The sequence below is a fragment of the Natrix helvetica genome (genome assembly GCF_964273705.1).
Source record: "Natrix helvetica genome assembly, chromosome: 3".
Lineage (NCBI taxonomy): Eukaryota > Metazoa > Chordata > Lepidosauria > Squamata > Natricidae > Natrix > Natrix helvetica.
Genome location: NC_138549.1, coordinates 39,384,526 through 39,408,392, shown reverse-complemented (window position 1 = coordinate 39,408,392; position 23,867 = coordinate 39,384,526). Strand labels below are relative to the sequence as shown.

The 23,867-nt window shown below is 35.8% G+C and overlaps 1 protein-coding gene across 1 annotated transcript in view; it reads left to right on the top strand.

Moving 5' to 3' along the window:
- The window catches only part of TUBGCP5 (tubulin gamma complex component 5), a 33,773-nt gene that overhangs the window by 9,329 nt on the left and 577 nt on the right, over positions 1–23,867 (top strand). Inside the window, exons 7-22 of the mRNA XM_081948201.1 lie at positions 5,945–6,059; positions 6,884–6,973; positions 8,335–8,428; positions 9,468–9,714; positions 9,811–10,013; positions 10,686–10,801; positions 11,588–11,856; positions 15,521–15,719; positions 17,072–17,260; positions 18,011–18,193; positions 18,749–18,833; positions 18,920–19,040; positions 20,186–20,364; positions 21,083–21,208; positions 22,547–22,635; positions 23,513–23,613. Coding sequence (XP_081804327.1) covers positions 5,945–6,059; positions 6,884–6,973; positions 8,335–8,428; positions 9,468–9,714; positions 9,811–10,013; positions 10,686–10,801; positions 11,588–11,856; positions 15,521–15,719; positions 17,072–17,260; positions 18,011–18,193; positions 18,749–18,833; positions 18,920–19,040; positions 20,186–20,364; positions 21,083–21,208; positions 22,547–22,635; positions 23,513–23,613 — 2,406 coding nt within the window. The remainder of the gene's footprint in view (positions 1–5,944; positions 6,060–6,883; positions 6,974–8,334; positions 8,429–9,467; positions 9,715–9,810; positions 10,014–10,685; positions 10,802–11,587; positions 11,857–15,520; positions 15,720–17,071; positions 17,261–18,010; positions 18,194–18,748; positions 18,834–18,919; positions 19,041–20,185; positions 20,365–21,082; positions 21,209–22,546; positions 22,636–23,512; positions 23,614–23,867) is intronic.

The following is a 23,867-nucleotide window of genomic DNA, read 5'->3' as shown; positions in this document are numbered from 1 at the left end:
GATCTTCAAAAAAGTCCTTCCCCAATCTAATTGGGATTGGCTGGAACAGGTATAAGATTCTGGGTAAAATGTTCATTTTAATTGTAGAAATTCTTTCTATCATTGATAGTTGTAGGTTTTCCCATTTCATCAAGTCAGTCACAATTTGCTGCTTCAGTCTAATATAATTGTCCTCCTTAAGAGTGCTGCATCTAGTTGTTGGGTATATCCCCAAATATTTAACCTTGTTTGTGACTTGAATCTGCAAGACTTCCGCCAACTCTTCCTTTTGTCTTAATGGTATGTTCTTTGTCAAAATCTTTGTTTTATCTTTATTTATTTTCAAGCCTGCTACATTTCCATACTCCTCTATTCTTTCTAACAATTTGGGTGCTGTCTCTGATGGGTCCTCAAGAATAAAAACCAAATCATCTGCAAACGCTTGTAGCTTGTATTCTTCTTTTTTAATTCTCATTCCTTTTATTCCTTCTTCTTCTCTAATCTTTCTGTTTAAAACTTCTAATGTTAAGACAAAAAGTAACGGTGATAGTGGGCAGCCTTGTCTCGTACCTCTCTTTATTTCATTAGAATCTGTCAGTTCTCCATTTACCATTATCTTTGCTGTTTGTTTATGATACACTGTTTGTATAGCTCGAATAAATTTCTTACCAAAATTCATCTATTCCAATAGTAAGAACATAAATCACCAATTCACATTATCGAAAGCCTTCTGTGCATCAAGAAACATCAAAGCCATTTGTTTTTTGGGATGGGCCTCATAATACCCCAAAGTATCCAAAATAATTCTCATATTGTCTTTGATTTGTCTCTTTGGTAAAAAACAAGTGGATAAAACTATTTAAGTATTTTTTAAGTCTCTTTGCCAGTATAGATGCAAATAACTTATAATTTGAATTTAATAAGGAAATTGGTCTGTAGTTCTTAGTTTGTGTTAAATCAGTCTCCTCTTTGGGTAGCAATGCAATGTATGCTTCTGACCATGATTTAGGTATTCTACTCTCAGACACCACTTCATTTATAACTTCTAAGAGTGGGAGAGACAAGGATTCCTCAAGTGCTTTGTAGAATTCCACTGGTAATCCATCCGGTCCCGGGCCTTCCCATTATTTTGTTTTTTAAGTGCTTCTGTTAGCTCCATCATCGCTATTTTACTTTCCAATATTGTTCTAGTTTCGTCTGGTATCTGGGGAAGATTAGCGTCCTGTAAATATTTTTTAACTCCTCCCTCTTCTATTTTCTCTTGTTCATACAGCTTAGCATAATAGTCTTGTATAATTTTCTTCTTCTCAGCATTTCCATACTGAATTTGTCCTTGCTCATCTCTTAGCTGCAATATTTTCTTTGCTTCTCTCTCTTTTTTCAGTTTATATGCCAACCATCTACCTGGTTTGTGTGCATTTTCGAAGCAGTTTGTTTAGCACCCCTGATTTCTTGTGCCAATTCTTCCTTTTCCAGTAGATCCATTTTGTATATAATTGTGTCCATTTTTATTTTAACATCTTTTTTTGTGGGTATCTCTGTAGCTCTTTTTCAAGTATCTTATAGTCATTCTCTAAACCTTTATGTGTTTGTCTTTTCTTTAATTTCTCTTCCTTGTGTAGTCTATTATCAGACCTCTAGTAACGGCTTTCATTGTATCCCAAAGATTCTGCATTGATGTATCTTCTTTTCTATTTTCTTTAAAGAAAAAAGCCAGTTCTTTTTCCATTTTCTGTACAGTCTTTTTCTTTCAATATAGTATTGTTTAGTGTCCATCTAGATCTTGTTCTTTGGCCTTTCCATTTGATTGTGATTGGATTATGATCTGCCCAGGTGCTTGTTTCAATCTCGACTTCTTGTACGTTACAAATCAGTTCCGTTGAGGCCCATAACATATAAATTATATTGTTCTTTTGTAGGGTTTTTTTCTCTCCAAATATCTTTTAAATTTGTTTCATCAATTCGCCCACACAGAGAGGGACTTCTCCGGGTGCCGTCCGCCAAACAGTGTCGGGGGGCGACACCCAGGAGCAGAGCCTTCTCTGTGATGGGCCCAGCCCTGTGGAATGACCTCCCCCGTGACATCAGGATTATTTCCGATCTCCGCTCCTTCCGTGTACAGCTGAAGACCCACCTCTTTCAATTATCTGGCCTGGCTCAACCGTAATTTTTCATATTCCTCCTGACTGTCTTTTTAAATTTTAAATTTTTATTGTATATTGGGTTTTTATTATTGGGGTATGTTACTGGTTTTAATTGTCTAAATGTTGTAATCTATTACCTCCTCCGTGCATGTATGTCTTTGTATATATGTATGTTTATATATGTCCTAGTGTACGCCGCCCCGAGTCCTGCCTGGAAAGGGAGCGGCTAATAAATCCAAATTTATTATTATTATTATTATCTATCATCCTGAAAAAGGATTTAGGAAGCAATTTTCTATTTAACTTTGTTGTTTTGTGTGTTTTGTAGTCCATGTTCTGGTTTACAATGCCATTGAAATCTCCCATCATACAAATGTCAACATAGTGCAAGTCAGAAATTTTTTTGTGGAGTTTTTTGTAAAATTCATCTTGTTTTTCATTGTGTGCATAAATTGCGATTAAGAGGTTTTTTTTTTTAATATTATCCATAATTTCCACCATCAAGATTCTTCCCTCTTCATCTGCATAAATTAGTTTTGCTGGAATTTTATCTTTAATGTAGAAGATCACTCCTCTTTTTTTACAATTTGCCAATGAAGTAAACATTTTTCCAAACTTTGGTTGTACTAGTAGATGTTCATGTCTCTTTTGAATAGGCACTTCTTGTAGGCAGATTATGTCAAATTGTAATTTTTCTAATTTGTGGAATATTTTCCTTCTTTTAATTGCTGAATTAAGCCCGTTTATATTAATTGTAACCATTTTCCCCCTCCATGTGTATATTTTATATGTAGGATTTATGGCTCTAGTTGATCTGGGTTCTCGTTCTCTGGGGTTTACACCACCCAGCGCGCCTTCTCCCGCCTACAGCAGCTTCTGTTTTTCCAATCTCGATTATGGGTGCCTCCAGTAGTTGTACCAATAGTTCTTCTTTTCCAGTTTTCTCAGCCATTCCTCTGAAGTGTTCTGCGTAGAAGGCTTCTGCCTTATCGATTGTATCTATTCTGTATCTTGTCCTTGCCATGCAAATATTAAACCTTGCGATATGAGCCATCTATAATTAACACCTTTTTTGAGCAGGATCTTAGTCAAAAATTGATATTCTCTTCTCTCTCACTCTTCTTGGAATTTGTTTCAGAACTACAATCTCCTTGCCTTTATATTCCAGTTTTCGGTCTCTCGTTTTCTGTAATATTTGTAGCTTAGTTGCTTTCTTAGTAAATCTTATGTGGACTTCCCTTGGGAGGGCATTTCTCATTGCATATCTTGGGTGTACTCGCAATGCTTCATCTATGCCATCCATCATCCTCTCTTGGGATATCTCTAATACGTTTGTCAAAATTTCGGATATTATTTGTACTAGGTTCTCTCCTCTTTCTTCTCCTATGTTTTGAAATCTTAAGAAAAATTTGGACTGATCCATCTCCCATCCTAATATTCCACTGCTCTCTTTTCTATGTCACTCAATCTGCTGTCAAACTCCTCAACCTTCTTCTCTTCTTGTTCAACCTTTTCTTCGATTTTGTGCATTCTGTCCTCGTATTTCATCATCCATTGTTCCATGTTTTCTATTTTTCCTTCCATTTTAGCTGTCTTTTCTATGTTTTCTGTTCGTTGCTCTATTGTCTAAATTCTTTTTTCTATACTCTCAGTCCTCTTTACAATGGTGTCTAACTTCTCATCATTGCTATCAGCTCCTGCTTGCAATTTCTGTATCCCTTGCATAATTACCTCTAGGGTTATTCCCTTCTCTTTTTCCTGTTGAAGCATCGTCTGTATTGATCTTTGTCCTCCTGCAGGTGAGGAGGCAGGGATTGTGGTTGTGGAACCATCAGGTGTTATCGTTCTACTCATCTTCTAAAATTTTTCTTTTTATATTTTAGTCCAATTAATATCAAATAGTGTAAAAGTCCCAAATAACCACTGGAATATCACAAAAACTAAGCGTCAACTATAAAAATATAGAATCATGAATAAAATGAAAAAAGAAAAAAGAAGAGAGAGAGGGGAAAAAAAATCTCTTACTTAAAAAAAAAGAAAGAAAAAATTCTTCAGTCCAATTCCCTTAAAGTTTAAAACAAGCCATCCATATGTCTCCAATATCTCCAAAAGGAAAAGAGAGCAAAGAAAAAACAAGAATCGATACTTCAAAGCTTCAAAAAAAAGTAGCCAAGGAGCCAAGGGAAAAATCACCACCTCCCCAGCAAGATAGTATAAGCATTGCCACCAAAACAAGAGAAAAAAAGATTCAGTTTTTTTTTCTTTAAGATGAAAGTCTTTTCAAGGTCACTCTGAGCTTTCTCTTAGAGCTTCTGTTTATTCCAAAGTAGGTTTCCAGATATGAAAGTTTCCACAGGAAACAGCTGTATAAACAACTGTGTTCCTGTCCCTATCAGTTCTTAACCAAATAGTCTTCAAGGGAACAGCTTCTCTCTAAATAATTCAGAAAGTAAAACTTAGTAACGTTGTTTCAAGTCCACTAGGTGGCAGTGTTAATTGTATCAACTCTCAAACCTTGCCTTTTTCCACTCTGCCTTTAACTTAAAAAACAAACAAACAGAATAGAAAATACAAAAAGGAAAGCCCCCCCCCAAAAAAAGAGGAAAAGGAATCTTTAAAACAATTAGAGCTTAGATATATTCAATGTCCCCACAAAGTCCAAAAGTAAAAGTATAGGAAAAGCGCTATAAGCCAATCCACATTCAACTGCAATTGAAGTCTAGCCTGGCTTCCAAAAATAAAAAGGGAAAAAAGAAAATCTTCAATTGGCCATCTTAAATCTGCTGCTTTCTCTCTAGTCAGCCTTTATTTTAAATTTAATTTCCAGATTTAAGGTGTTCTCTCTCCAATAGAAAAAAAGATTTAAAAACTCTCACCAAAACGATATGCTTCTCTCCTGCGCGTATAGGAGCTGTCAGCAGTTTCAGCAGCCTAGGGGCTGACTCGCGATCGCTGGCAAGAGGGGCTTTTTCCAGGTCACCAGAGACTTTGCGAGTGTCTCTGGGACCACAGGATCTGCCCCTACCTTTCACCGTCTCTTTGGGACGGTTTAGGTCCGGATTGGACCGTCCAGATGATCTGAATTTGACGGCTATCCCGGAGATACTGGAAAAGTCGCCGTACCACCTTGATGTGTAGCTTTGCCCTCATAATTATTTAATTTTTTAAACCTGGTTTTTGAACCTGGAAAGTCTACAAAGGTGATTAAAAACTCTCAGAGATAGTGTTATGTAATGATTGAGATGCTGGACTGGGTAGTTGATTATGGTCTCTAACTTTCTTCATCTTGCAGTGGACTTGATATGGGCTGAAAATTATAACTAAAATTAATAATATGTGAAAAAGTAAAACACAAGAAAAACAAATAGTTTCTTATGAAAACAATTAATTAAAAAAATCTTATGTTAGAAATTTCTAATAGTTTTTAAAAATATAATTTACTCAGTGTCCAAATAGCTGTCCAAGGATTAGAGTTTTTCTGGAAAGAGTTCTGCCAAAAAAGTAGATATTCTTTTTTGGGAAAGATATTCAAACTATGTCTGTTCTCTTCTGAGAAAAAAAGTGCAAGAAGTAATTTCTTCAAAAAGTGAGAAAAGTGAATATTTGTTTAATTTTGTGTTGCTGCTTTTGGCTTGTGAGTTTTCAAATGTATGCTTGTGTCAGTACACCCAAGTGCTCTTGAGATTAGGGTTTCATTTGGGCAAGCTTCCACATTTGTTTAATAATAAGTTGATTAAAACATTTAGCTCTATATATGTGGTGGATAATGAAGACTTTTTTTTATACAGGACAATACACTGATATAACTGTTTTCTCTCTAGATGAACCTGATGCACGTACCTGGTTAGAGCAACATGTAGTGGCTCAGTATTGGACTGGTAGAGTTGTTCGTTTTTCCCATAGTTTGCATTTTCATTCCAATTTAGCTTCTATATGGTAAGTTGTCAAACACATTTGTAAATTACTACAGCTATAATCCACATATAAAACTATACTGACTTCTTTATGTTTCCCTGTACAAACTTTGTGATGAATTATGTGTTGTAGAACTATACAGGTAGTCCTCGAGTTATGACCAGTTCAATGTTGCAATGGACTTTCCCCAAAGCTACTTATGACCTGACTTTGAAGTTCCAATGCTGCTCCTCCCCCACAACCACATGACCACATTTTGGGTGCTCTGCAACTGGCCAGCATTTATAGTCATATGACCATGATTTACAATGTTTTTGCCAGAAATCAGCATTTATTTCAAGCAAACCTCCACCCACCCCCCAATAGCAAATTGTGGGTTTGCTTAATGACTTAGTATTTACTTAACAACTGCAGCATTCCCTTTACAACCACTGTGAATAAGATTATAAAACTGAGTCTGGTCACATGGTGATTCCTTTATGACTGTCATAATTTACAGCCATAATTGACAGGGTCAATTAGGGTTATAACTTGAGGACTACCTAAATCCTTATTCAAAGTCTCAACTAAGAGACAATAAAAGGTTTGAAGGGTTATAAGATTCTTGAATTAGGTAGCATTAAATGCTTTAAAAATCAAAGCAAGTTTTGATTTAATATATGAATAGAATGTTTGAAATGAGTATTTTTCAGAATAGGACTATAATGCAGCTTGATTTTTCAAGTGTTACCAGTGATTTGTTGATGTAGTATGTAATGAAGTTTATTGGTCTATATGGATGAAATAAATAATGTTGCATGTTCTTTACCAATACAATAAAAGTATTAAAGTCATTTTTCTCTTAGGGAACAGCACTTATATAATAGTGATCCATTATATGTCCCAGAAGAGAGAATTCTTGTCACTGAAACGCAGGTCATTCGTGAAACAATTTGGTAAGAAATTTTCAAAGAAAAACCACTTGAGGTTTGTTTTATGTTGAATAATACATGTTATATTTAAGTCTCTATGGTTAATTTTAAAATTCAGAAAATGGTTTTATGCTACTGTTTTTATTATTATATTAATATTGCTAATTCTAAAGCAAATTGTGCTAATCAAAAGGAGGAAAAGAGTTTCACAATGCAAATGATGCTATACCTTTTATAGCCTACATTAATACTTGCTTTTAATTTTTTCTCTGTAAAAAGGAACTGTAAATAAAATGTTGCATTTGAAAGAAAAAAACCCCCTATCATTTCTGTTTTCAGAAATGGGTGAGTTTGTATCTATTATATGCTACCATTTTGCAAATATATAATGCAGGGTTGTCACATGACGTATTGTGACTTTTCTCCTTCGCTAAACGGCTTGGGCATGGCCAATGCATGATGCATCTGGCCCATGAGCCACGGTTTTGACAGTCCTGATATAAAGTATGAAATATCTGTTGAAAATCAAGGATTTTTACAGTTACAATATATCAGTGATGGCGAACCTATGGCACGCGTGCCACAGGTGGCACACAGAGCCATTTGTCAGGGCAAGTGAGGCGCTGCCCTGTCAGCTGGCCAGCGCGCATGCTCCAGAGCCTTTAAGGAGCCTGGGGAGGTCGAAAAGAGCTTCCCCCACCCCTCCCGGAGGCCCTCCGGAGGCTTCATGAGCTTCCCTGAATCCTCCGGAGCGCAAAAAACCGGCCCTACGGGCAAACCGTAGGTTCAGGAACGGACTTCCAGTTTGCTCGGAGGGTCATTTTGACTGCTCCGGAGGCTTCAGGGAAGCGTCCTGAAGGTCCCTGAAGCCTTCGGAGCACTCAAAACGACCCTCCGAGCAAACCGGAAGTCACTTGCTCCGGTTTGCTTAGAGGGTTGTTTTGACTGCTCCGGAGGCTTCAGGGAAGCGTCCTTGAAGGTTCCTGAAGCCTCCGGAGGACTTCTGGGGGGTACGGGGGGCTGTTCTCGTCCTCTCTAGGCTCCTATAAAGCCTCTGGAGTCTGGGGAGGGCAGAAAAAGCATGCAAAAAATGGGGGGTCGCGCCTGTAGTGCACGCATGCCCACTGGGGGGGTAGCACATTGCATTATGGGTGCGACATGCCCTCACACTACCCCCCTGCGTTCCCCCACTTATGGCACGCGAGCCAAAAAAGGTTCGCCATCGCTGCAATATATGATGGACTCCTTTCCAGAGTCACTTGTTTTGTGAGATGGACAGCTATATAAATTTGAAAAGTTAATTGAATAAATAATACTAACTTCTGAATGTGTGTTTTGCTTGTATTTTACAAAAGCATGTGCTGAGATCATTTTTATTTTTTCAGGCTTCTTTCAGGTGTAAAAAAACTCTTTATATTTCAGCTGAATGATGGAAAGGTAACTGTGAGAAATGACATAGCAGTAACCCATTTGACACATGTGAGTAAAATGATTAGTGAATCTAAAATAAGCAAATACAGCAATTCAATATTAATTCTTTAGCCAACAAATAAAAAATAGGATAATACTGATAATCCTTGCTTAATTAGTATCTATTCAGTGATCACTTGAACTTACAGTAGCCGTGAATAAATGAATGAGTTATGGCCATTGTAGCACCCCTGTAATGTCATCAAAACGTGGGTGCTTAACAATTTCCTGACACTTAAGACTGTAAGTGTGCTTCAACAACCCCCATTTGCCTATTTCCCCATGTCTTCCCTTTGCTTGATGGTGGTGATGTCATTGATGGCCTTCAGCAGACTTAGCCAGCTGTCACTACTTCTGAATCTTTACTTCAGCCCCAGTGCTGCCATTGCTGACAAAGAGTGCCACAGTGGCCAGCCCTCCACCCCCAGCAGCACAGTCCAAACCTCAGTTGCCATCCCAGCTGACCTTCAATATCTTCTGTTGCTGACAAGGCATGCCCAGTTTGGTCTTATTTAAGGCAACTGCTGGCCACACCAGTCCTTTTTCCTGAGGTTGTCTGTGCATGCTCTTCTCCGTATTGGACGCTGCCCTCTTGCAATGCTTCTGAGATTTTCCGAAACTCAGCAGAGGGCCGTGTCCATCCCTCTCCAAATTGTCATGATGATTTGGAAGGTTTTAGAAGCATCGCAACAAGCATTGCACTATTTGAAGAAATGTGCCTGAAAAATGAGTGCGATAGGTGAGTGGGGAAAGTTCAAAAGAGGCAGTCTCTTACCTTACTGAGGCTCAGGGCTGGGAAGGATAAAGCTGAGAATAGCTTAGATCAGGGTGTGTCCTTGTCTAATGATGACCAATCAGGCATAGATTGTCTAGTATAAGGATAAAGGTTGCATGCCCCCCCCAATAGAATACATTGTACTTTATTTTAATTGTGCCTTGAACTACTCTGCAAACTTTTCTATGTAATATCTGCATTTTGTAATTTCTATATCTTTTTTCTCCTTTCCTTTCAAAATAGATAAATAAATAAAAATCTTTTATTTTCTAGAATTCATTAAGATCAATGCTGGAGCGCATAGCTGCCTATGGGCAAGTGGTATTTAGATTACAAAAGTTTATTGATGATGTCATGGGTCACAGCTCAGAAAGTGGAATACATGGAACCATATCCACTCCCAAGAAATCTGTGGAAGCCCCTTTTAGAACCTATCAGGCTTTTGTGCGAGCTCTTTATAAATATTTCATTAATTTCAAAAAAGAACTTACGGAAATTGAGAGATGCATAATCAACGAAGGTAAAATAATTGCATTTTAACTGAAATTTTTGTTTTAATGTTCTGTGCATGCTTTGTATGTATGACATAAAAACATGAACCTATACTTTTTTGTAGATACTACAGTTACCCTTTCCATAGTCATAGATAAGTTGTCACATCGATTAGCACAGCTGAAAGTAATTCATAAAGTTTTTAGCACTGGAGTTGCTGAAGTACCACCTGATACCCGCAACGTTGTAAGAGCATCTCATTTGCTCAATATCTTATACAAAGCAATTCTTGACTATGACAATATGGGGGAAGCTTCTGAACAGACAGTAAGTATAAAAAAACATATTTAATAAATAATAAATTATTTAATAAATATACTGGAAAAATGAACTATAGTTTCTATTCAAGTTAAGTCTGTAATTCTTTTGGTTCATAGATGATTATTCTAGTATAATGTCATCTTATTGATCAGGCATATATGAGTTCAGTTAAGTCTCTGCCCCAAGTGTAAATAATACCTCAACACAAATCCATGTGTGTGATATATTATGACCACACAGAATATAGAGCAGCTGTAGAACTATTTTTCTATTCTCCCATTCTTATAGCAGCTTTCTAAATTAGAAGTTTGCAAGAATAATATCTTCCCACCATATATCATGTGGGGAAAAATGGAGCCCAGAATATATATTTAATTTAAAATTTACATAATGCTTTGTATATACAAACATAAGAATTAGCTCTGCTGGTTCAAGCCTTAGTTCAGCATTTTCTTTCTGTCACTGTGATTAATCAGGTGCCTCTGCTAATAAGCATCTTCCTTCTGCCATTGTTTCTCTGATCTTAAAGTCACGCTTCCCCAGACCTTCAGGCTAAAAGCTTTTCTAAATGCTGACTATATTTATAAATTTTCTAATGATGCTGTTGTTTCCTAATTCAGTATTTATTATTATCTACTCCTCTCTATTCTCTCATAATTTTTCATAATTTCATTTCAGGTCTCCCTTTTGTTTTCTCTGTGGGTTGAAACAGTAAGACCATACCTACAGACAGTGGATGAGTGGATTGTCCATGGTAATTTATTTGATCCTGCCAAAGAATTTATAATTCAAAGGTAATGATAGTGAACATCTTGTGGATATCCCAGAGATGCTTTTTCAGGAGGCAACTGGACTTTCTTCAAAGAAAAAACAAGAAAGTCCAGTTGCCTCTTGAAAAAGCTCTTTGGGGATAACCATGAACTGGATGACTGAGAATCTCTACAAAATCCTGTGGATATATTGATATTTCTAGGGTGTAGGTAATTTTTGTACTGATAGTGGTGGAGCCAAAAGAAATCCTGTGTAAGTATACTTACATATTGCTAAGTATCCATATAATGCACAGTTAGAGATTTAGGTAATCAACCATAGAAAAACTCATTTATTGTTAAAATTCTAGGCTGCATTTGCAATTTTAAAAATTGACATATTTCTGGGAGAATACTTATGACCGGGTTCAGTGCTTTAGTTATTTTATTCCTATTTTGTGTGATGCAATATCACAATTATTACAGCTAATTGAATTCGGAATATAAAAATGTAAGAATCTTCCTATTTGGCTGCTGACCTCTATATCTTAATTTTAATCTTGGTGTTTTCTTAATCAGTATGCATTCTAGTATACACGTAGCTCCTTTGAAATTTTACTTGGCTGTGATGAGCCTTCAAATCTCTTTATTTTTCCTGAATCTTATCCTTAACTACAGAACTGAAAGCTGCAGATGGTGGATGAATATTCTTATCCAGTTATTTGAAAAACCTATTTTAGATTATTATTGTAATTATAAACACATGCATTGTAAATAAATATATGCAATTTTCTGATAAATTTCTGACAATTGCCTGCTTTTTTTCTGCAGAAACAAAAACGTTTCTGTAAATCATAGAGACTTTTGGTATGCCACCTACACATTATACAGTGTATCAGAAAAATCTGAAAATGAAGAGAAAATGAGTGATAATGCTAGTGCCAGTTCTGGCAGTGATCAAGCACCATCAAGCAGACAGCATACCATGGTTTCCTTTCTAAAACCTGTATTAAAGCAGATCATTATGGCTGGGAAGTCCATGCAGTTGCTAAAAAATTTGCAGTGCAAAGATGGTTCTGCACAGCCAGCTGCAGCCCGAGGTAAAAACTGAAATTCCACAAAATGTTTCTTATTCTGTAATGTTATGCGTATTGATTTTTAGAATTCATGTAGCACTACATGACTTGCTTGTAATTTTTTTTAAAAGGAATTGTTTAGATTTTTAAATAGATAATATTTCTGATAAACATTCTACAGTTTCTGCCTAATTGATGCTTACTTAATTTTAAGCCACTTTTAAATATCAGTGATATGACAAAACATTTGACTGGACTTTTACTTGACTTTAAATGTAGATAATGCTCAGTTTATGACTATTTGGTCAACAATGGTTCAAAGCAGTGGTGGGTTACGGATCCCGTTGCAACCAGTACAGTGCAACGGGGCTGGGCATCCACCACATGTACGAGTGCGTGCATGCGTGCTTACCACCAGCGATGCTCCGTGATGCTCCAACTGCTCGCCGGAGCATCGTGCAGGTGCCGTATGCTCCTTGCGGGTAAGCCCCAATCGGCTCAAATACAAGTGAGGGCGGGCGGGCAGGTGGGACCTGGTGCTCCCAGCAGGCACCGGTATGCCCATACTGGGGCGTACCGGTCATATCCCACCACTGCTTCAAAGTTACAACAGGCTTGGAAACAGAATGCCCTAGTTTAATCCAGAATAATTTTTATTAAAATATTTTAGTCCACTCAGAACATGTTACCATGTTTCGTAATGTAAATCAGGATTAAGGCAGTTGGTGTGGGATGATGACCTGAGAATATAGGATTTCTAGTCCAAAACGCTTAAGGCTTACTAGGTTGCCCATCCATGGAATAAGTGTTAATCTGAAATACGTACGGGTCTGGATGGGTGACAACAGGCTCAAGCTCAACCCCTCTAAGACAGAGTGGCTGTGGCTTCCGGCTGCCCGGTTCAACCAGTATATTCCATCGCTGGCCATCGGGGATGAGCAATTAGCCCCGGTGGAACGGGCGCGCAATTTGGGCATCCTCCTAGATGCCCGGCTGGCTATGGAATATCATGTGGCAGCCGTGGCGAGGGGGGCGTTCCACCAGGTTCGCCTGGTGCGCCAATTGCGACCCCTTTTGGACCGGAAGGCCTTGCGCACAATCACTCACGCGCTGGTGACGTCTCGCCTGGACTACTGCAATGCTCTCTACATGGGGCTCCCATTGAGGTGCGCCCGGAGATTGCAGTTGGTCCAGAATGCAGCCGCGCGGGCAATTATGGGGAGATCGAGGTTCTCCCATATAACACCTCTCCTGCGCGAGCTGCACTGGCTTCCTGTGGCCTACCGGGTGCGCTTCAAGGTGTTAGTCACCATCTTCAAAGCGCTCCATGGCACAGGGCCTAGTTATCTGCGGGATCGTGTCCTGCCCCATACATCCCTGCGACCCATTCGCTCACACAGAGAGGGACTCCTCCGGGTGCCGTCCTCCAGAGAGTGTCAGAGGGCGGTGCCCAGGAGTAGGGCCTTCTCTGTGGTGGGCCCTACCCTTTGGAATGACCTCCCCCCAGACATTAGGACAACAACTGACCTCCGCTCCTTCCGTATGAAACTGAAGACCCACCTGTTCCGACTAGCCGGCCTGACATAAATCTACAGCTTCTCCACCTCTTGGGCATTTTTAACTGTTAATTTTAGTTTTTTAAATTTTTACTGTTATTGGGGTTTTAACTTTTTCTAAGCACTGTAATTTATTTATTTATTTTTACCTCCTCTATATGATACTGTTTTGATTGTTGCTTTTGTACGTCGCCCCGAGTCCCTGTGGGGAGAGGGGGCGACTAACAAGTCCAAATAAGTAAGTAAGTAAGTAAGTAAGTAAGTAAGTAAGTAAGTAAGTAAATAAATAAATAAATAAATAAATAAATAAATAAATAAAATTGCTTCATTGGATGCTTAGAAAATAGCACCATCCATCTCAAATCGGAGACTATTTGTATCTGAAGCAAGATTTCTATCAACAGTTTTTGAAGAAAAGGTAGAAGGAGCTATAATTTTATTACTTTTTAATAGAATAAGATAAAATCTATAGGCCAGTAGTGGCAGTTGAGATAACAAAGCCAGCCTAGCTCTAGAATAATAGATAATTTTAAAAAATCTGCTAGCAGAAAATTTCAAATTTATATGTTTATACTCTGCTGCAATCTTACATGCCTCTAAGCAGTTTACAGGAACACCTAGATCAGTAAACCACCCACAATTAGATTAAAATAATAAAAATCTTTAAACCATATTAAAAATGAATATAACTTACTAAAACAAATATAAAGCCAGGTGTCACGACCCAAATGCCCTGCGGAAGACTTCTGTTTTTGCTTGCTTCTGGAAGACAGCTGTGATCACAACTAAGCTTCAAAGGGATGCCATTCCAGAGAGTTGACACTACTGCAAAAAAGCAGTGCCTCTGGCACATCAGGTGAAACTGGGAGAAGACCTCTGTAGTGATAGCTTTCATCTGCTATTTCAGCAAGAGCCATGAGTTCAGTGGGTCTCCTACATCTACTACTCCATAGTAATGCACACTTTTTATTTATTTAGTTACAAAATGAAGATGGTTGTCCATCTCACAATGGGGAATTTCGTTGTCTAACAAGAAATTTAATTCAGAGAAATTAAAAATAAGAGGGACGCGGTGGCTCAATGGCTAAGACAGTTTGTCAGTCAGAAGGTCGGCAGTTCAGTGGTTCGAATCCCTAGCACCGTGTAATGGAGTGAGCTCACGTTACTTGTCCCAGCTTCTGCCAAGCTAGCAGTTTGAAAGCATGTAAAAATGCAAGTAGAAAAATGGGAACCACTTTGGTGGGAGGGTAACAGCTCTCCATGCGCCTTCAGTGTTTAGTCATGCCGGCCACATGACCACGGAGACATCTTTGGACAGGGCTGGCTCGTCGGCTTAGAAATGGAGACAAGCACCGCCCCTAGAACCGGAAACGACCAGCAAGCATGTGCAGGGAAATCTTTACCTTAATTAAAAATAAATTACAAGACCAATTAAGAAATCCAAATTGTTAATTCTACTTACAATTAATAAACAACAATCATCAAATAAAGTGGACTCACCCTGTCCCAATTAGATAAGGGAACAACCAAATCTTTTTTCTTTTGGCTTCCCCATCTGGAGATACCATTGGACTTGCCAGAAAACCCTGATGACTAATTAGTAACTCTTATCTTGCTAGGACTCAGCCTTACTATGTTCTCTTCATCCATGATCCTCATAGATTCCAGACATAGGATAAGATTTCAATAGCATCATTATGTTAACTTATTCCATTTTGGATTTTTATACTGTAAAGCACATTATCTCGATGTTTATGAGATCAAAGCAGACAACCATACTGAAAAAGAACATACAGGACAAAATTAGCAAGCCACTGTCTATTTCTTAAACTTGTTTAGGTGATTAGGACTGTTATAAGGCACCTGCAATTGCTGTCACCTGAAAATGAAATGAAAACATTCTAGACACACTGTATCACTATTAGTTGACATAGTGTATTAAAATCTTGTTTTATTATTATTATTGCTGCAAAATCAATACTTCTAGTTCAGTTTTCCTCATATGTTTTTGTTTGACCAATTAGATTTCATTGTCAGTGTAGTAAAAAATTTCAAGTGTGTTGGTTTTTTTCTGGTTTTTATGAACAATTGTCTTGAAGAAGCAGTAATCCATGTTTCAATATCCAATTCAGGTGCAGAAAGGAAGAGCTTGTACATGTTATTTTTGGAATCTGTGCAATTGCGTCTACGTCATGGAGATGAACATATTCAAGATACTTTAACAGAACAGCAAGCTACTAAAGAAAGCCTAATAAAGATGCAGTCCATTGCAGAAAGACATTTAGAATTGGATGATATTCATGATCCTTTACTAGCTATTAATTTTGCAAGGTAATGTAAGGGATTTAGAATATTTTTTTGTCCTTTCTCATTTTTCAAACATCTTCTGCCAAAGAAATATAAAAAAGTTCCTGCTATTCCAGTAGTATGTATGTTATTTTTAATACAATATTCAACAAGTAAAATAGTTAGATGCCATACATTGGTAACCTTTATTATGTTAATTAATGTCTCCTATAATAGATGTCAGGATATTGTATGGAAAATATAAATTCATAGGATAATACATTGATTAGAGTAAAATATCAATAATAGAAATATGAATATACAAAAATGCAATAGAAAACAGAGTTTGCTTAATGTACCAAAATTTAGTATAAGAGAAAGAACTGCACCAAACTCATTAATGATTCAGTTTCATTATAACTGAAAATGTAATGCCAAATTTAATTATGCCAGAGATTGGAGCCAAGAAGGGAAAGGGTTTAGTCCAGAGTTGGATTAACACCAGGCAAAGAAACAAGCAGAAAACTACCTTAATCAAGGAACTACCAAGGAGAAAACCACACCTCACCAACACTGACAGTGCAAATTTTTGTATATAAACAGGGAGCACACACCACACTCACTAGTACTGATGATGTTATGGAGTTGGATAATGAAACATCTGCAAGAAAACAATGAAGCTCAGAGAGCACCAAGGATTCCATAATTAAACTCTTCATTTCCATATATTCTCTTCTATAGTCTTTTCAAATCATACATTTTTAAAATATTTTATCAAAGTGTACATTTAATGATAGAAAAAATACAGTAGAACCACATTTGTATATTATTATTTTTTCAGGAGCAGTTTCTTATTCGACTATTTTCTAACAATTGTCTGATTTCTTATATTTCGCCAAATGTGAAGATTAGGGAGACTTTATTTCTCTTACACCAGTGGTGTCAAACTCACAGCGTTGTTGCATGATGTATTGTGACTTTTTCCCCTTCGCTAAACCAGGTGTGGGTGTGGCTAGTGTGTGACGCATCCAGCCCATTGGCCACGAGTTTCATAGCCCTGTCCTACACTGAATACGTATTTTAGTTTATGTCTAATATGTGGAAATAATATAATGTCTTCAGGAAGTACATTTCCCCCCCTTTATCATCAAGCAGTCATTATGGAGAAAATCTATGTGTTTGCTAAGTATTGACAACTTGATGACACATACTCAGTTGCTAAACAAAAACAAACAAACCAGCTACAGAACCTGTGAAAATCTCTCTCTCAAAATTAGAGACCATTTATATCCTTGTGTTTTCTGTATGGTTTGCTTATCTGTAATATATTTGTACAAATTCTATATTAATTTGTTGGAATTAATATGAAGGACCTAAAGTTAACCCTTTTTTTGCAGATTATATTTGGATCACGGAAACATACACGAGACACTTTCTGCTGGTGATGTTTGTGTAGATAGGTCATCTGAATCAGTTACATGCCAGACATTTGAACTGACCCTAAGATCTTGTCTTTATCCTCATATTAACAAGCAGTATCTAGAATGTTGTGGGAATTTAATGCAAACTTTGAAGAAAGATTACAGGTAAGAATTTACATAAGTTGCCAGTTTTGACATGTAGCTAATACATATTTTCAGCATCGTAGTAGATATTTATTTGTTCACTAAAATCCTTATTGTACATTCTTCACCTGATAGAAGAAATATTTTAGTAGCTATGGCTATGTACTGTTGTGATGGATGGTTTGAAAGCGGGGACTAGGTTGCAGTTTTCATTCCGCATTGACACGTATGTGGCTTGTGCTTGCTTCCCCCTGACTTGTGTACTGCTTGCACTGGCCCTTCCCCGACCCATGTGTGGTTGCACTGGATCTCTCCTGGTCTCACACACCCTGCCTGCTGCATTACTGCACTCCTTATGTGGAACTCCTGCCTCTTTCTGCTTAATGCCCATGTGTCACAAGGCAATCCCAGGCCCAATTGCTGATATAACCCAAGTACTACTTATAAGCTTAAAATTATGACTACATTCCAAACTAGAAGTAGATGGCAAGAATTTAGAATAAGGTGAGAAGCTTTTTGCAAGGAAACATAATTGATAAACAAGTTAGATGATGGGAAGAATGTTGAGCAAGCACCATAAGATAATTGTCTTCTGTAAAACATAACTATACTATGTCTGAATTAGGTCTCTTGAATAACATAATTCATTGAGATTTATAATTGTTAAACATGGTTGAATTCTATTATACTAAATGTCTTTTAACATCTACATCTTCATTGCATAAATGAAGAATTGAAATGTAAACTATGAAATTTGTATTTCTTGTTTAGGCTGGTAGAATACTTGCAAGCAATGAGAAACTTTTTCTTACTTGAGGCTGGTGATACAATGTATGACTTTTACACATCTATTTTTGATAAAATACGTGAGAAAGACACATGGCAAAGTGAAGCATTCCTAAATGTCCAGCTTCAAGAAGCAGTTGGACAACGTTATCCAGAGGATAGTTTAAGGTAATAAAGTAATTATATCTAGAAGAGGAAGAAGGATTTGCCATAAATATGCCACTTCTATTGTAAAGGAATTTAAAACATTAACTTTAGCATATTTTACTTCTGTGATGTTAACATAAATTAAGTTGATGTAATTTTAATGTGAATGGAGGCATTCATGTTAATATTATCCAGGTTTATTGCTAATAATAATAAGAGATATAGATAATGTGCTTACAGTAATTGTAATTTGGCTCTTATTTAGTATGAGTGAATTTTTAGAGGTTAAAATTAAGAAAGGTGTATATGTAATAATTAGGTGACCACCAATTTTAAATGATTTGAAGCAGCCACTAATTACATCAGTTTAAAAGTAAATGCAACTGTCTGGTTTATAATTGCTGTGATAGGTAATATCCCATGTTGAAATGAAATTTCCCATTACAAAGTTTGCAACAAAGTGATTATAGATGGTAATCTTATCTGAAAACATTTGTGTTGATTTTATTTCATTAATTGTATAGTTATCTGTCTTGGAATCGACAGTTGATAATAACTATATGTTTTTCTATATAGGTTGTCAATTCTATGTGAAAATATTGATATAGCAAAGAAGAAGTTGCCTGTTAATACACTAGATGGCTTAACACTGAGTTACAAGGTAATTCTTGCTTTTATTGAAATGGAAGGCTTAACATTAAAGCAAAAAAGGATAGCAATTTTGTTTTGTTTTGTTTTCCTATATAGGTCCCTTGGCCAGTGGATATAGTTATAAGTGTTGAGTGCCAAAAAATCTATAATCAAGTTTTCCTTCTGTTGTTACAAATAAAGTGGGCCAAATACAGTCTGGATGTGTTGAGGTTTCATGGTAAGAGGATTACTTCTCTGTAATGAAAATATAATTCTAAAACCTACACTATCTTCAGCTTCTACAGAAGTATAATGCGAAGAGAGGAGAGGAAGAGGGAGGGTGGAAGAGAGAAAGAGAGAGAGACAGACAGATGTATGAAAAGGAAAAGATAAAATAGAACCTTATTTTTCTGAACCACCATTCAGTGAACTTCAAATTCAGTTTGCGGTATTTTATTTTAGAGTACCTGAAACAATGGACATTTAATGGATTTGTGGGAACGATGCAACTTACCCATGTGATGTTAGCATTGATTGCTTAATTATTTACATAACATAAATTATGTCAGATACATACAGTAAGCTTAGGTTTAATAGACATTTTTTAAAAGATATAGTCCTGTTGTCTAAATAGTTTGTTAAAGTTTTACTGCAGTGTAAAAAATTTTTAAATTCTGAGATCAGTTGAATGTAAGGACAAAAATAATGTTGCAATGCAGTCATCATTCTAGTCATCATTATCACGATGTTGTATTTTAATCCCACTTTCCCTCTTCATACACCTAAACTGTCAGTTTTCATCAAGCAAGGATACATATTTACCATTGCATTCTTTTTGGGAAGATTTCAAAAATTAATGTTTATTTATTTTAGTAATTAGCAATATTTTTGTACTGTCCCAATCAAATTACTTTTGGGAATATAAAGAGTTATCACAAAATTATTAGTATCTTTCTGTGGTTCACAGATTACCTTGATTGGGCTGCAAAAGGCTGTACTCTCAACATACAAGTTTGCTAAAGTATAATAGATGTAATTAGTTTGAATCTGCCAATAAAGAAGTGATCTGCAACTAAAAGAATCAGTAAATGTGAGCATGATATTGTGCTTAGGTACTGCTTATGAACTTCATGTTGAATATGTAGAAAGAAAGTTGGGGTATGTGAATTCTTGGTTAGGTCTTTCTTGGCTCTTGCTGTATTTTAATTGTCTTGTTTTTTTGCCAACTTGACATGTCATTACTCTGTTCTTTGAATAGGCATTTTAGAGCAGTATATTCAGAAAGTTGAACTTTTCACCTAAAAAATGTGTGACTGTTGTTGTAATTTATATTGTTTTGCTTTTTTCCCTATTATTTTCTTTTATTGCACTTTTCTTCTTAAGAACTAGTCATAGCAGCAGAAAAGCTCCAGGATAATAGAGGGATGACACTTGATCAAGAAGCTGTTCTTCAATTTGGATTTCAATCGGAGCCCATTAAACAACAAACTCAACGCATGTTCCTTTTAAGAGTGAAACTCATGCACTTTGTTAACAGCCTACACAACTACATTATGACTAGGGTATGTGATATACAGTGCATTTCAATAAGATTAAAATTTTGTAAACAATCAGAAGTGCTACACTGTTTCTTAGTGTAGCAAAAAGACTGCACATTTTTACCAGATATATGATTGTCATTCCTAGCTTAACAGCTCTTGGGATTTTAAATAACAAATAAAATGCTTTCAAATACATGAAAACCTCTTCTGTAATATATTCTTGCTAATGCCAAGTACTGCAAAATAAATTTATTAGTCATGAGAATTCAACTTTGGTTTGCATTCTAAACTATTCCAGATGTATTGTTGTTGTATCTGTTTAAAGGAATATAAAGAGAAAACCAGTATTTATTCTCCAGTGTAATAATAACCTGTATCCTTTCCAAATAATAGTTACAATTTGAAAGAAGACATTCAGATTTCTACTTAGTCATACTTACTGACAAATATTCAAGTTTACGTAATATTTCAGTCTCTGGCTGAATTTTAGGGATTCTTTCTTCGATGTGGTTCCCAATTATATCATCATTTTTAAAAAGGGGCTACATTCTTTTCTGAAACGGTTTTAATCTAAGGAGTGCATATATTACCTTAATTATTTAACTGCCATTCATTGTAATTAGAAATGTCTTGTATTCTGTAAATTGAACTTTCTGAAGATTACAGTACAGTTTTAGAGAAATATAGAGCAAAGAAATTTAAATTTTGGTTCATTATACATTTTGCCTCCTTTTATAAGATTCTTCATAGTACAGGCTTGGAGTTCCAGCATCAAGTAGAAGAAGCAAAAGATTTAGATCAATTAATCAAAATACATTATAGATATCTTTCTACAATCCATGACCGTTGCCTCCTGAGAGAAAAGGTACATCAAATATTACCTGTATGGAATCCTTATAATATTTGCAAGGGATTGGATTTTTTAATGTCTAACAGTTAAACTATAATGCATGTAAATTGATATTTTGAATGTTAATCTTTAGATGGTCACATTGATTACACTGAATAATACTTTCAGTCTGTCCAATACTTCAATAGAAAAGAAGTTCATTGGTGAAGACTGAGTACATATCAATTCAGGATTGTAAATCAGATACAGCATATTTTTTTCCAGCAATCTCTTTGGCTTAAATCTCATGCATGATAATAGATTTTGTGCATGATAATAATGAACTAGAAAATTCAAAATTTTCAAAAATATTAATATTTTCAGTGTTATTTCCCCCAAAATTTAATAAACTGATAACAAAAATTTATAATTAAGACAGGCCAATGTAAAACAGGCTCACAGCTCCAGTCCATTATATTTCCAACATACTGAAGTTGATAATCAACCCTTGCTAAAAATCCTTATGTTGAATGTTGCTTTAAGATCATAAGACATTTTAAAAAACTACTTGGTTTGTAAAAACAGAGACTAATTTTTCCTACAATACAGCAAATGTTTTGAAGATAGAATTAACAATAAGAAGCATATTTGTTGTTGTTCTAAAACAGATTTACCTGCAGTCTTCAAACAGTGGTCTCTGTGTCAGATTGTCATGGAAAGAGGAATGAAGCTTAAGCTTTTTTCTAAATAGCATCCAAATATGTCTTGCAGCCTTTAATGCTGGAAAAATAGACTATTGTCTTTAGTAGTTATAGAGATCAACAGGATCCAATGCTAACTTTCTTGTTGCACCTGTGATAGATTTGCTTAAGCTCCAGCAAGAAACAGAGATCAAATGACAGGCCTTAAAACTGACAAAAGTTTATTATCCCATTTTCATAGATTTAAATGGTTTTCCATCCTCCAAATTTTACATGTAGATGCCTCTTCCTTGGGGGAAAAACCTCTAGTTTTCAGGATTTTTTGCTTCTTTGGGTTAGTAGCATGGCATATTTAGTATGTATTTTGGTATAGGTCTCTGATTAATTTCCCCTCCTATAAATGTATTTGGAATATGGGTATTTCCTGTAGTGTGATTATCTGCCTTATTTTATTGTATGCTATCCATTCCAAAAGACTCTGGGAGCTAACAATCTTTTTTGTGCTGTAAATATTTGCAAAAATATATTTCCTAACAAAAAGTAACCAACACACAAGATATAATTATCCAATACCAATATATCAACTTTAACAAATAAATGAAGAATGAAATATGTAAATCTACTTTGAATCTACATAACAGCTGTTATGTTGCCTGTTACATTTGATTTCCAGGTTAGTTTTGTGAAAGAAGCAATAATGAAAGTTCTGAACCTAGTATTGATGTTTGCAGATCGTTGGCAAGCTGGTTTGGGAGCCTGGAAGTACGTACCTATTCAATTTATGTTTCACAATTGGTTGACAGAATTGGGACTTGTTTTACTGACATTTGTTCTTTGAGTGAAGTCTTATGAATAAGATGAAGTATAGTGTTGACAAATTAATTGTGTAGATCACAATGGAATACATTTACATTGGATGTTATCACTTCTGGACACATGTTAGCTTCACAATCAGTGTGTCTTTTTAAGTATACTTTTCTAAATTGTACATTCAGAAAATAAATTAGACATAATCAGCAATAAAAGGAATTGCATTGTTGGAGCCCTGTACTGTATAGTACGAGGTATCTATGTGTTCCAAATGCTCTGATAGTGAAAAATCTTGGATATCTTGAAATATCATTTGGATTCTTAAGAATAGTTTCAGCAATTATTTGTGGATTTCCTCTGAGCAGCAGTCATGACTGTGATAATACATTTACTTCATTAATGGGACATCTGTGAAAAACTCTATAACATATGATATAGTATAACAATAAAAATATGTTGCGCCTCTACTGTGAACATATGTATCAAGTCATCTAACCTAATGTAAAAGTATGCATCGCTGTGGGAAACCTAGGATGATAAGAATAAAATTAGGGTTTATAGGGTAGCATTAAGTATTCCATTAAGATTTCAAGGTGTAGGTTGTTGCAAGAGATAAAACCTTAAATGATTTGTTTGGTACAAGTTTAAATATGGTACAAAGGATAAAAGATAGTTAACAAAGTGATTATAACTTTCTAATAAAAATATTTTCTGTTCAAAGCTTTTTACTACAAATACCTTGTTTTTACTCAGAAAGAATAACAATAAGTTTCCCAAAACTTGGTTTTTGTTTGTACTGTCTGTCTAAATTATCTTTCATTACTTTTAGGATGGAATCCATAACAAAGATGGAATCAGATTTTAAAAACTGTCATATGTTTCTTGTGACAGTTCTAAACAAAGCAGTCTGTAGAGGCTCTTTTCCACATTGTGAGTATTTAAGGAAAAAAATATTTTTTAATATTAACAATTTGTTGTTAAACATTTAGAATAATGTGTGCAATATTACTTTCTTAATACTTGTAGCCCTAAATACTTTTAATCATAACTAACATACTATCAACTATATCCTATATAATTGGAGGTATATATTAATTAGAATTGTTAGAAATTTGTGTTACTTGACACTAAGAAGTATATCATAGTTTTATCCACTTCTGATATGTTTTGTTCAAAAGACAGCT